A 12333-nucleotide genomic window follows, 5' to 3' on the forward strand; every position below is an offset into this window, starting at 1 on the left:
CGTTCGACTTTGCTCTCTTCCAACTTATGCGTCAACTCTTCCTTCTGTTGCTCAAGTCTTGCAATATGGTTGCGCATCATCTCGAGTTGGGTTTGGGTGTCGTTTGATGTGTTGTTGGCGGTAAAGGGATCGGATTGAGGATTGGTGTTGAATGAACCCGCGGGATTGTGGTCGTCATTGAGGGTATGTTCTACTTCCTTGCCTTTTTCGACCTTTTCCACAGCTCGACCACTACGAGTGGATGGACCTGACATGATATAGGATATGGTATACGAAGTGGTGGTATGAGGTTATAGGTGGCTGAGGTTGTTGATGAAGTTGTATAAGGGTATATGTATGTGTCGAAGGTAAAAGGTACTTGAAGTCTATACCAACCAACCACAAGTGTGGAAGATCAATATTTACTGTTACGACTCGTCCCCAACAAGGTCCGGCCTTGGAGACGAGATAGAAAGCCGTAGTTTAACTAAGCAATGAGATATATGTATGATATACCTCTTGACACTTGTCTGTTGGCGTATGGTATAGGGCGGAGGTATATTCGCTTGGGAAGATCAGGCAATGTCAAGAGCCTGCACAAAGAAGGAGAGATAAGAGATCATAGGAGGGAGTTACGTAATAGGAAGGCAAGATTGTTTCAGATAAGAAGGTCCAGCTGGACCTCCAGTTGGACTCTGAGAAAAGAACTGGACCTCCAGCTGGACCTCGAAGGATATAAATAGATTTCTGTAGAAGTATATAAAGGGGAGCTCTGTCCTCGATCTTGATCTTCTTCCCCTCGAAGATCAATATTTCATAAGTTACTTTGCGAAAGGTCCTCGAGCTCTCAGTGCTCGCTCTCATCTTACCTTGCACCACCTTGGACATAAACTTACTCCACTAGTATATAAGCTTGCCTGATCTTCCCAAGCGAATATACCTCTGCCCTACTAGACCATACACCAACAGACAAGTGTCAAGAGGTATACTATATCATACATATATCTCATCACTTAGTTAAACTACGGCTTTCCATCTCGTCTCCAAGGCCGGACCTTGTTGGGGACGAGTCGTAACAGGTGGCTACTCAATCAAGATCTTCATCGCCACCTGAAGATGGAGAAACACTGGGTTGCTGGGGGATTTGCAACTGTCAGGAATGATTATGTAGTAGTAGCTCCTACTGCAAAAAAGGTGACACTTTCTGCAATCAATACAGCAGTGTTTATTATCACATCATGGTGAACTATGGGGGAAGCAAGCATGATGTTGAGGCCAAGGGGACAAGAAGGATGGTGAAAAGGATGTTGAAGGCACATGATCAGTCAGACTGTAGTTCAGAGCACACTCAAATGGCTACAGGATGAAAATGAAGAATGCTGATTTCCTGATGAAGCCATGGAGAGAGAAAAAAAGAATGAATAAGAATGTTGTATGAACTACTATTTACTCAGATAGTGAGTGACAAAGACAAATATGTAGGCTAAATAAGTACTGGAACTGAAAGATCTTCTTTGGGCAGCCTGAAGAAGGTACCTCCACAAGTCTCAGCTGATGGAATCAAATCCACCTTCGGGTTTATTATGGAAAGAAGGTTTCTATATTGTTGAACTGGTATTCACTCAGCACCTTCATACAATCAGTCTCAGAGAGCAGTGTACAAGATAATGATGAGGAAAGACCAGAAAGCTACAAAAGAGAAAATTAAAATAGGGTATAGAATCTGAATGAAAACAACCATGCAGTCATCTATCTAAATGAGCAGCTAGACTAACTCCATCATATATATATGGTAGATATGCACCCTCCCTATACCCCCACTGTGGAAATGCATGAAAATATCCATATCGCAAAATCTACAAATGGCAGTAGAATCAGTAGAGGAATACTTGTTTGAAATGAAGGCTGGTTCATTACTTACATATTCACAAAGTAATATTTATAGATCTGGCTCTGAGAATTTTCCATCTGCCAACCAGATGCAAAGTCGAGAATGGTGTGACATCCCAGGCTAATATTGTGAGGATCAATAAAGTCATATGAACCATTTGTTGTGGGCAGTTGAAGATTCGGATAACATTGTCTGCCAACACTGTTTTCATTCACTACTGTATAATACTGTACCCAGACAACATCGAGTCTTTCTACTTTTTGAGGGCCTTTTCAGCCATGCAGATGAAATAGGCCAAGTACATGAGCATATGTGTGTCCTCCTCCTTCATCAGTGTTTGGAAGAAGGCATCCTTACAATCCAACTTCGCGAAGAGCTTGCCCTTTCGACCAGCACAGTGTAGGATTATCCTGAACATTGCCCATGGGGTACATGTTGGGGATGGTCTGGTTATTCAAGGCGCGAAAATCGCTAATGAGACAATGTGTGTTGACCAATGGTCCCTGTGCACATCGGCATCATGATATTCGCATGCTTATCCACAGCAATATAGTCGCAAGCTTCAGTAGTGTCATAGTGATTTGACAGTGCACTTCAATTGGCGTCCTTGCTGGATCTCGATCTTGTGGACTGGAAAGCCTTGATCATAAGTGTCTCTTAAGTCGCAGACTAAATTGCTGTGAATATGACATCAATTACTGTATATAGTCTCAGATAAAGCCAGTGGCTTACAGTGCAAGATGAATCATCACCCATATCTCACAAGAGTTTCTGAATGCTGTAGCCTCGAGGAGCTCTCATTCTAGTCTTCCGATCCGAATTGAGTAGATGCATCTTCTCAGTGGGGCGCTGCAAGTCGTGTCCTGATCTCCTACTAAGCTTATTAGCCTGGCGGATAGCATCTATCTTGTGTCTTTGAAATGCTCTTCTGGCTATTTGGAAATCTTTATCGGGACCTTTGTTGCTGTTTGCATATGCACTTTTAGAGTATTTGTGCTGCAGTTCGCCCTGTCACACCATCAGGATATCAGCAACAAACATCGTCTTGATACATAATGGGAAAACAGACCATTTCTGTAGTATAACCAACTGTCAGTCTCAAAGCTTTGATTGACAATGAGATATGACCCATCATATGGGTTTTGGGAGTATTGACACTCCAAAGCATTTCAAGGGATGTCGACCCTTTTGCGACCTGTCGCTGCTGCCCTGCCAGACATCAGCTTTTGCCTTGAAGGCATGAAGTGTTTTCCCAAACACTGAAAGCTTGTCATCCATGGCTTTGACAGTTTCACTTGTGTGAAGGTGTAACTTCGCCAGGGCAAATCACACGTTTAGAGAATACACTAGGTGACTTGCTAAAAGCTCAAAACCTGGAAGCAACCCTGAAATGACAGGCAATAAGCATTACATGTCATGATCAGCACAAATGTTCACGTAATGATGGTGGTCTATCAACAACTCACAAGCAGAACTTGCTCATATTCCCTTGTTGTCATTGCCTCCACGGCCGTCACATTATCTCGGAATTTCTGGATGGCCACTCTGAAACAGGGAATCCGAGCAAAGCTAGATCTTCAGGCATTTAGTATTTGAAGCGGCATGAGACAATGATGATCTCACTCACCATTCATCCATGACGTCGGCAGTGCCAGAATGCAGAACAATCTTGTAGATGCACATTACGATGTTCTTGATGACTCCAAGCTCCATCTCATGCATCAGATCGGTGGCAAAAATATGATGATAATCACCAGGGGTGAAAGTACCAAACACAGATGAGAATGGTGACTGTGGAAATCGGAGTATCAGCCAAATGTAGAAGGAAACTACTCGCTAATGTGGTAGAACAACCAAAGGGCTGTAAAAGGCTCCGAATGAACTTTGAAGATTGAATAGGTCTGCCTTGTTAAAAAATCCTCTTTGAGCTTTAAGAACTGCCTTTTGCATCTCCTGAGAGTCGACTCACTGGAAATGTTTGCATTCTGCCTTGTCAACAATCTTGCCAATGTTTGCGAAATTTTCCTTTTTCATCATGCAAGTAGGGCATTGGGTACTGCAGGAGGCGTATCCACTAATGTGGGATCTACAAATGGATTGGTAACATTATCGAAGTTGGAAATGCACAAAAGAGACTCACTTTTCCTGTAGATCAGCTGAGTATAGGATGATTTTGGGGAAGATTGGCCTCGTCACTCCATTTCCTCACTTCATTATTACCCCATCCTCACATGCAGCCTTAAAACTAGGCTCCAACAACTGTTTATGCCATGCCTTCTGCAAGATTTCTCCATCCACGTTGGAAGGACTGGCCAGGAGAACACTTTGTGAGAAAGTCCTGTTAATTTAGTCTTGCTGAGCGCAAGCCAGGGAAAAAAACCAATAATGGCCAAAAAACCCACGGAGAAACGCAAGCAGCCCCCAGACACGTATACAAAGGAAAACAGGAGCAAACAGGAAGGGGACTCACAAGGCCAGTTCGTCGTCGCCTATATATTCGTCATATAAGGCCCGGAAACCATCGTGTGTACGCAAGTCGTCGAGATTCCTCCATTGGCCATTAGGACCGTCGCCGCTGAGTACTACCCGGAGTTGCCTATGACCGCGATACACTCGATCATCCAGGATTTGGAGAATGCTGCGACGTCCAGTGTCCGATTGGTGGGTTACCGGTGATGTTTGATGGAACCTAGGCGACGACAGATAAGGCTTAAGGAGATGACCATGGAATTTTGGGTATGTCCGGTCATTCATGTGAAGACGGTAAACTGAGAGGGCAGGGTTAGCTTCTTGAACTTGGTATTGTAAGGCATGCATTTGAGGAACGCTTTCACGGCTTCGGGCATGGCATGTTTCGGCTGAGATTTCCTTTTTGCATACTTGGAATGTTTACCTTTTTGCTTGTGTAGTCGCTTCTTTTCGGCAATCCAAAAATGAATCAGCCCTTTAGGCAACTCTAAGTGAATGTTAGCACACGAGATGGGAGAATTTTATACCTAAATACACTCACTTTATCAAGCCTGGGGTTGTTCTTTTCCAACTGGTGACTTGGCTCGATCGGGGATTGCAGGACCTTGATTTAGTTTATCATAGCCCTGGCACCATTTCAACAACCATTTGCTGTCTTTCCAATGCTCCACTGCACGCTAGAGGAACTTGAATGTCGAGCAAAGCCATCTTTGTATGTACCTGGCATTTTCCATGCATCATATCCATCTCATTACTTTTCATACATATATTACTCACCACCATTTGCCCCCCTCCCCCTGGCGCGACCTCCACTTCCACAGATTTTGCCACATGCTGTCTATCTTCGCCTCCTGTCCTTTCTGGTCGTCGGCCGCATGCCTAATATCCATCCATGTCAGTGAGAGAAAAACAAGCAGGCAGGGGGCCATGAACCAGTGGACTTACTCATCCTCATCATAGAAGTCTATGATAGCTTGCTGTTCGACATCCTCCAGATTCCGAAAAAAAGAAAGTCGCAAAATGATATACCGAGTCATGTTCGGATATATCGACATTGTCGATTTTCGGAGCCACAGACAGAAGAAAATGCACCTGGTCAATGAGTTAAAATCGGTCAGTGGAAGTCTCATGGCGCAATTCTCAACATCCCACTCACGATTGACGACGCATACATGATGGTGTCTACGGAGGAGGCGGTCGCCTTTGACCTCTGAGCGGTGGTCGGTGCTCCATACCAGCTGTTTTTGTTCAGCGTGGCTGGGCCCAAATTTAACACCTGCAAGACTTACCACCATTATCGCAGTCAGTATCAGACTGCGATACTGACTGCGATAGGAACTGAACACTCACTCGGGCTACAAGTTCACTTTTGAGAAATGATCCTCGATTTTCGCCCTCGTCACATGAAGGCCACGAAAACATGAACGAAGGCAGGCAACCAGGAAGATCCGACATGTCCAATTCCGACGATTGGCCATCTTGTGCATCCAACTTGGATGCCATGTAGCTGCATATAGAACAGTAAGCAGGACAATTAACTCAGAAGCAAAATCAACACACCTACTCTTATCATCCGCGATGAACGACATGCGTTCAGGGAGGGACATTGAGTGTACTCCAGGTTTCATACGCATTTTAATGGCCCTTGCGAAGTTGGCAGCTGACTTGGGACAATTTTGCCGCGGCCTGGCCAATCGGGCCAACACCTCTTTCACCTCCAAAGTAGTACTTATAAACCTTAATAAAAACGCCCCTATAAGCAAGGCTATTAGCCATTTTCATTGGAAGATTGCATAGCAATCTGACCGATTGCATTTTCTCCTTTCTCACCGTCTGCAGGACTCATATTGGCCAACTGCATGCATATTTTTATATCAATCGGTAGCTACGGGGTGTCCGAGTCGGATAGTTCATTGCAAAAAAATTGTTCAGAGGGTGCATATCTACCACATATAGTGGCCTTCTTTCCATAGTTCCCAGCCCGCCGCATAGAAATGTATATAGGTCCATAGTAGCTTGGTATCGACCTGCTTTCCTCTGACTCTGGTTAGACAAGAGTTAAACGTTGGTACCAGTCCTATAAACCCATTATTCAACAGGGAGGAAATAGGAAGAGCGACTGCTAAGTCAGGGGATACCATTCCAACATGTTTCGCAGCCAGGCCCCCCAATTTTGTTGAATCCAGACAATGATGTACAGCTGACAGATGGTCTTTCTGGATCCAATATCTTGCCCCTGTATTGCTGGAGGGTCTCGTACCTTCCCTGTACTACAAACATATCATGCAGTTCTCCGACCTGGTGCGTGAATGCTTGGAGTTCGAGTATTCCAGAGATAGGCTATCCGGTCTGACGATCTTCAGACCGGATCAGGTGAATGATGATCTTTGGAAGAAGATTCTGGTGAGTAGTAGTAATTCGTATTTCATTGGTTAAGTTCCAATGCTTTTCTTAGGAGGATGTCCGCCGAAGCGCTGTTCGAACCTTCGGTGACAAAGTGGATAAGGAGACATGGAAATGGACAGGCTATGAGGAGCGTGTGCTCGTCATGGGTCTTGTGAGTGACATCCATGTATGTGTTTTGGATGACCGGTTAATCTTGTTGCTGAAGGTTGCCGACAAGCATATCGACATCTTTGGTGCTGCCCGCTGTAACAGCAAGTGGCCTATACGGTCACTGGGCATGCAGTACCTTAAAAATAAGGCCCAAACTGCTAGGAAGAAGAGAAGCTCGTGATCTTCCTCCTAGCGGATGTCTCGATTGCGTTTTTGTATATTGTACTTTAATAATTCTATTTTTTGTATTTTTATGATTCGATGCATGTAATTCGACCAACCAAACCAAGGGTTAGCTACAGGCTCATTTCAAGCTGCTTATTACTACTCGTCCCCAACAAGGTCCGGCCTTGGAGACGAGATGGAAAGCCGTAGTTTAACTAAGCGATGAGATATGTAGGATATCTCTTGACACTTGTCTGTTGGCGTATGATATGGTATAGGGCGAAAGTATATGTGCTTGGGAAGATCAGGCAATCTTATATACTAGTGAGGTAAGTTTACGTCGAAGGTGGTTCCAGGTAAGACGAGAGCGAGCAATGGGAGCTCGAGGATCTTTCGCAAAGTAACTTACGAAATATTATTGATCTTCGAGGGGAAGAAAATCAAGGTCGAGGACCGACAGAGCTCCCCTTTATATACTTCTACAGAAATCTGTTTATATTCCTCGAGGTCCACCTGGAGGTCCAATTGGAGGTCTAGTTCTTTTTTCGGAGGTCCAGCTGAACCTTCTTACCTTGAAGCGCACCTTGCCTTCCTCTGTTCCGTAACTGCCGATGATCTCTTTCTACTTCATGCAGGCGCGTGACATTTTCCACTACTGTACATCGTTTTGCATGTATAATTCGACTGTAATTACACTTCATCCTGACACCTTCTTCAGCACACCTTCGGGATACACCAGGCCTAAGAGCAAGATCCTATCTTCTCTAGATCTTTTCTAACAGCAGATCAGCAACGGGCAATGCCCCCCAACAACCTCTATCTATTTTATATTTGAAACTGGCTAAACTAATGCACTTTATTTTGTCCTTTATTAACATTTGTTCCTTGTTGTACTTGGAATTTTTTTTTGTAGTTTGTTGTACTATTAGAACATGGTACTACCTCATCGCAAGGCCCATCATCATCATATCACTCACTAATCCACCTTCAAACATCCAGAGGACATTCGTCACACTTGATAAACAAATTGCAACTCACCTCCGACAATGAGACCAGCCCTATTATTATGTGCTTCTGCAAGTCCCTGTATTGCCTTCCCAATAACTGCTAGCTTGGTTTGGTCGTCTTGTATAAGTTGAGTCGGATCCTCAGACTGGGCGCAGTTTTCTGCAGGGTTCTGACCGGATTTAATACAGAAGCGATGATCGCGTGCTTTGCTGGGTGAGTGCGGTATGACCAGTCTTGGTTACATTGCACTCACAGTGATATCCCTTCCCTAATTAAGTAAGGTAATGAAATAGGAAATAGCTACTAAAACGTTTTTGTTTGTCCTGTCCATGGTTCTGAAGGGAGCCTTATCCAAAGAATGGCAGGATACCGCCCCTTAGCGTTGTACAAGGGTGGTTTGGTCCGGTGAGTGACTCTGGCAACAGGTGCTGCGACACATTAGTGTCATTCGCTTGTCTCTGCAATTCACTTTGCCCTCATTTTGGCTTGTTAACAGCTTCTTCACAAAAGTCTCTCTTACCCGTTCGTCCTGGCAACGGCTGTATCAAGGCCTGCTCGCAATACCCAACAGAATATTTCTCGCGTCAGGGGCACGTACCGCCATCCACATATTGCTTGATTGCAGCCCTCGATTTGGTGTGTTCGATGCTGCAACTGCAGTTAACAGGGTCTCAATTCTTCCTGGGTCTTAAGTCATGGACAATATTAAGGCAGATGATATTCGGGGTGAGGAGTTATTTAATCGGCTTTGGTAGAAATCTTGGGAATATGTATACCATCACGAATTGAGATTTCATGCATCCATTACGACTTCGACGTTTCAAGGCAATCCAGAACGCCAAGTATCTCCAACCGTATTCAAACCCCAAGCATAGCTGCTTGAGTCGTGTACCGTTGTCCTTCTCATGTCTCTTTTGTACTTGCCCTCGAAGGCGCCGGGCACTGCTCGATGCCTGCGAACGTTTCAGTCTTGCCCTTTAAACTGATTGCACTCACATAACGCAGGTGTTGTCCCAGATTACAAGATCCCCGTCATTTTTCCACTCTACGGAGCAGACATATCTTGGTGAACTGCAGTGATCAAGCAAGGTCTTGATCTCTGCTTGACCGTGCTCAAGTGGGAGCGACTCGATTTTATACGCGTGATTGGCAATATACAAATTCTGAGACTGTTGTCAGTTGAGACTAGCTTTTAATAATGGAGTGGCTCACTGTGCGTCCTGAGGGCTCGTGAACCTGGACCAATTTATGTTTTCCGAAAGGATGGCTGGTAGGAAGAAACTGCACAATGGTCAGATTTCCCATGCTTTCGGACATCAAGGATGAAATTATTCCATTACCTTTTCCTGATCCAGGAGAGGTTCACCAGGATTCGCGACACGTCTGGAATGATGCTGTGAGTGCCAAAGGACCCAGTCCTTGATGGTCTCTTTGCGTTCTTCTGGAAGATCATCATAGGCGGTGCGAGTATCCGCAAACTACATTGATCATACTCAGTCAGGGATGGATACAATACTGTACAAGTTTAGGCATGACGACGCACCTCGGTGTTTCCTCCTGTCCCTGCAGGAGGCAGTTCATGAGCTAGCAATAATGACTGACGAGATATGAGTCACTAAAACAGTTAGGCAACGATTCTCTACTCACATAACCTGCTCGGCGGGGATTGAAGGACGAGTCACAGTGGAAGATTGTATTGCCCTTGACAATTTAGTGAGATTGAGCTCTCCCGTTGGCTTCATACAACAAGCACTGGACTTACTCGATTGATTATAGCTCTTTGTCCAGTGGGTTGAAAGATATTGCCTTCGGCATCGACGTTACTGACATCAAATAGCCTGTGAAGTTCCAGTCAGTCAAGCTCTGGAATCATGGCACTGCCCACAATGGATGTAGCCAGGATACGAAGCTGTCTCACTCGTCATATGCAAGCCGATTGATACGACCCAACTTGTTGTAAGGTTTCACGTCATCTAGCTCCCCAAAAAAGCTAGACATTTCAACGTGTTTCTTATCGTTCAGTCCTGTCTTTCGGAAAATCAAGACCCCATACTGTTCGGGTTAGGGTATAATTTGAATCCTTTGTCAATGGTTTTCGTAAATGACTGCGGATCTGTCACATACCTTTGCCAGGCCTTTTTTGATCTCCTCAACAACTTCGGGGGTGATATTGTCAAAGTCGACTCCCGATGCCTCGGCCACGAAAGTCGGATGAAGGGGTGTATAGTTTATGGTCATTTGCAGGTTAATTCTTCTTCTGAAAGTCGGTCGACAAATGCGCGAAGAAGGGATCGTTAGCCTGCTGCACGCACCTTGCTTTTATATGTTGCAAGTGAACATGATGTGCAATGACATTTTGCAAAAATGTTGCTTTTTATGTTAGATAAATTATCGAGATACGTTCTTCTGGATATGCATTTATGAAGAAAAATGCGAGATTTTTCTATTGCGAAATGCGACATACGAGATGATTCATCAGAAATACGAGATGCACGATCAGAAATACGAGATATGATCACAAATACGAGATGTATGATCAGAAATGCGAGATGTATGATCAGAAATGCGAGATGTATGATCACAAATACGAAATCCCATGCGTCGAAATGCGAGATACATCTTTAAGGATATGTCTTTTTCACCCTGACTTATATGTGATAAATATGATAAAGAACAGAACACATGATCATCGTTATTGCATACACCATTGAGCACCGCACGGTTAATATCGGCAGACCCCGACTGGACCCCAAATAAAAAACCTTAATTATTATTATTATCTCAATCATCAACGACTCGGCCTCCTCCGGCCCCAAGGGACCGGCCCGGTAACTTGAAAATAATTCAGTACTCGGTATTCACGTGATTCTCGGACGCACGGCAATCTCGCACATACTTTTTACGTGTCACATGTACGTATCACACTTGTATTTCACCATGAATTATCATATTTATTATTTGTATACATCTCAACAATACATTTACAGCTACACAAATCCAGGAGGCACCTGATGAGCCCCACATGCATGCACAAGTGGCAGTTGAGCTCCCATCCCGCTGCGTCTGACTCGAGCATTACGCCTATGCTTCCGTCCTAGCCTCTTCTTCTTCCTCCGCTTTCCTTACATGTCACTTCTTACTTCCCTGGCTAGCATTTCCTGGGCGGCTTTGACACTGGCCAGTTCCTTCTACAGGTGCGGGTTTCAGGCCATCAACTGCACATTGGCCTTTTTCTTAGGCATGGTTGGGAAACGCGCCGACGCCCGCTCTCGGACGGTAGGATTGTTCGCGCGAAGGATGCGGAGGTTGTGGGGGGTAAGATGGTCCCTAGTGGCAACCTGAAGGGAAGAAGTGCTCGGCGCTTGCTCCTCAATGTCCACAATGTTGTTGAAGGGTGTCTATGAATGCATAAAGAAAGAAAGAAAGAAACTATTATAGAATCTAAAAGAAAATCTACCACGCAACTCCCTCGCCACAAACGATCTCTCTCGGAATTCGTATCCTAGGCTCCCATCTTCTCGCTCATCCAACACACGACGCAGGGTCAAGAGGAAACAGGCCCAATTTTCTCCAAGCTTCTCCAATTTGGGGTGAGGTTGCCGTCTCTAGCCACGCCCTCTGGCGCCAGTCCCAAAAAAACCCTTGGCCACCCCTCTTAAGGGGGTTCCCAACCTGGTAGGCTATCCAATTGTCGATGGTATGCTACTTTAAGGGTGTTGAAGATGTCGACGTCGAGGGGTTGGAATCTGCCGCTCATTTTCGCCGGAAGGAGAATGACATGTTCCGAGCTCAATAAGCTTCAAAGAAATCAACTTTGATGTGCAATTCAGCACCGTCGAGGATGAGTAGGCGTTGATCACGACTGCCACTGGCAACCATCGGGAGGGACAGGGATCAAAGGCGTCTTATTACAAGCCATTTCAACAACACATACCTGTTGATCCAGCCTGAATCGGTGTTGATAGTAGCGAACTGGCGCACCCTGTCGTCCTCCTCCCGCACCTTGACCAGCATCCTTGCAGTCGTGCGCTTTGATATATGATGAGTGGAGGAACTGGGGCAGAGTCGATGATGCCGATGCTGTTGAAGTGGAGGGTATCCGCCCTAATACGCATCCCTATTCGGTGATAGCCCGGCGTGGTGCCTCTGTCTTTCTCTTTTGTTCTTCTTTCGTACCTTTCTATTCTCTTTTGTTCTTCGGCATTATTGCCCATATTCCTTATTGTTCTTCGGCACGATGTAGGCTCAGAGCTCTTGTACTGCCT

General features: G+C 45.1%; 1 protein-coding gene across 1 annotated transcript; it reads right to left on the reverse strand.

Annotated features, from left to right (window-relative positions):
* Positions 1 to 8888: 8888 nt before the first annotated feature.
* On the reverse strand, positions 8889 to 10306 carry CNBH1210 (hypothetical protein; the record flags this gene model as incomplete). Its single annotated transcript, XM_768573.1, has 9 exons — positions 8889 to 9021; positions 9065 to 9231; positions 9281 to 9349; positions 9409 to 9546; positions 9612 to 9665; positions 9716 to 9769; positions 9831 to 9906; positions 9987 to 10120; positions 10193 to 10306. 9 exons carry the CDS (start codon positions 10304 to 10306, stop codon positions 8889 to 8891), a joined length of 939 nt encoding a protein of 312 aa, XP_773666.1.
* Between the last annotated feature and the right edge of the window lie 2027 nt (positions 10307 to 12333).

This window comes from Cryptococcus neoformans, chromosome 8, assembly GCF_000149385.1.
Source record: "Cryptococcus neoformans var. neoformans B-3501A chromosome 8, whole genome shotgun sequence".
NCBI lineage: Eukaryota > Fungi > Basidiomycota > Tremellomycetes > Tremellales > Cryptococcaceae > Cryptococcus > Cryptococcus deneoformans.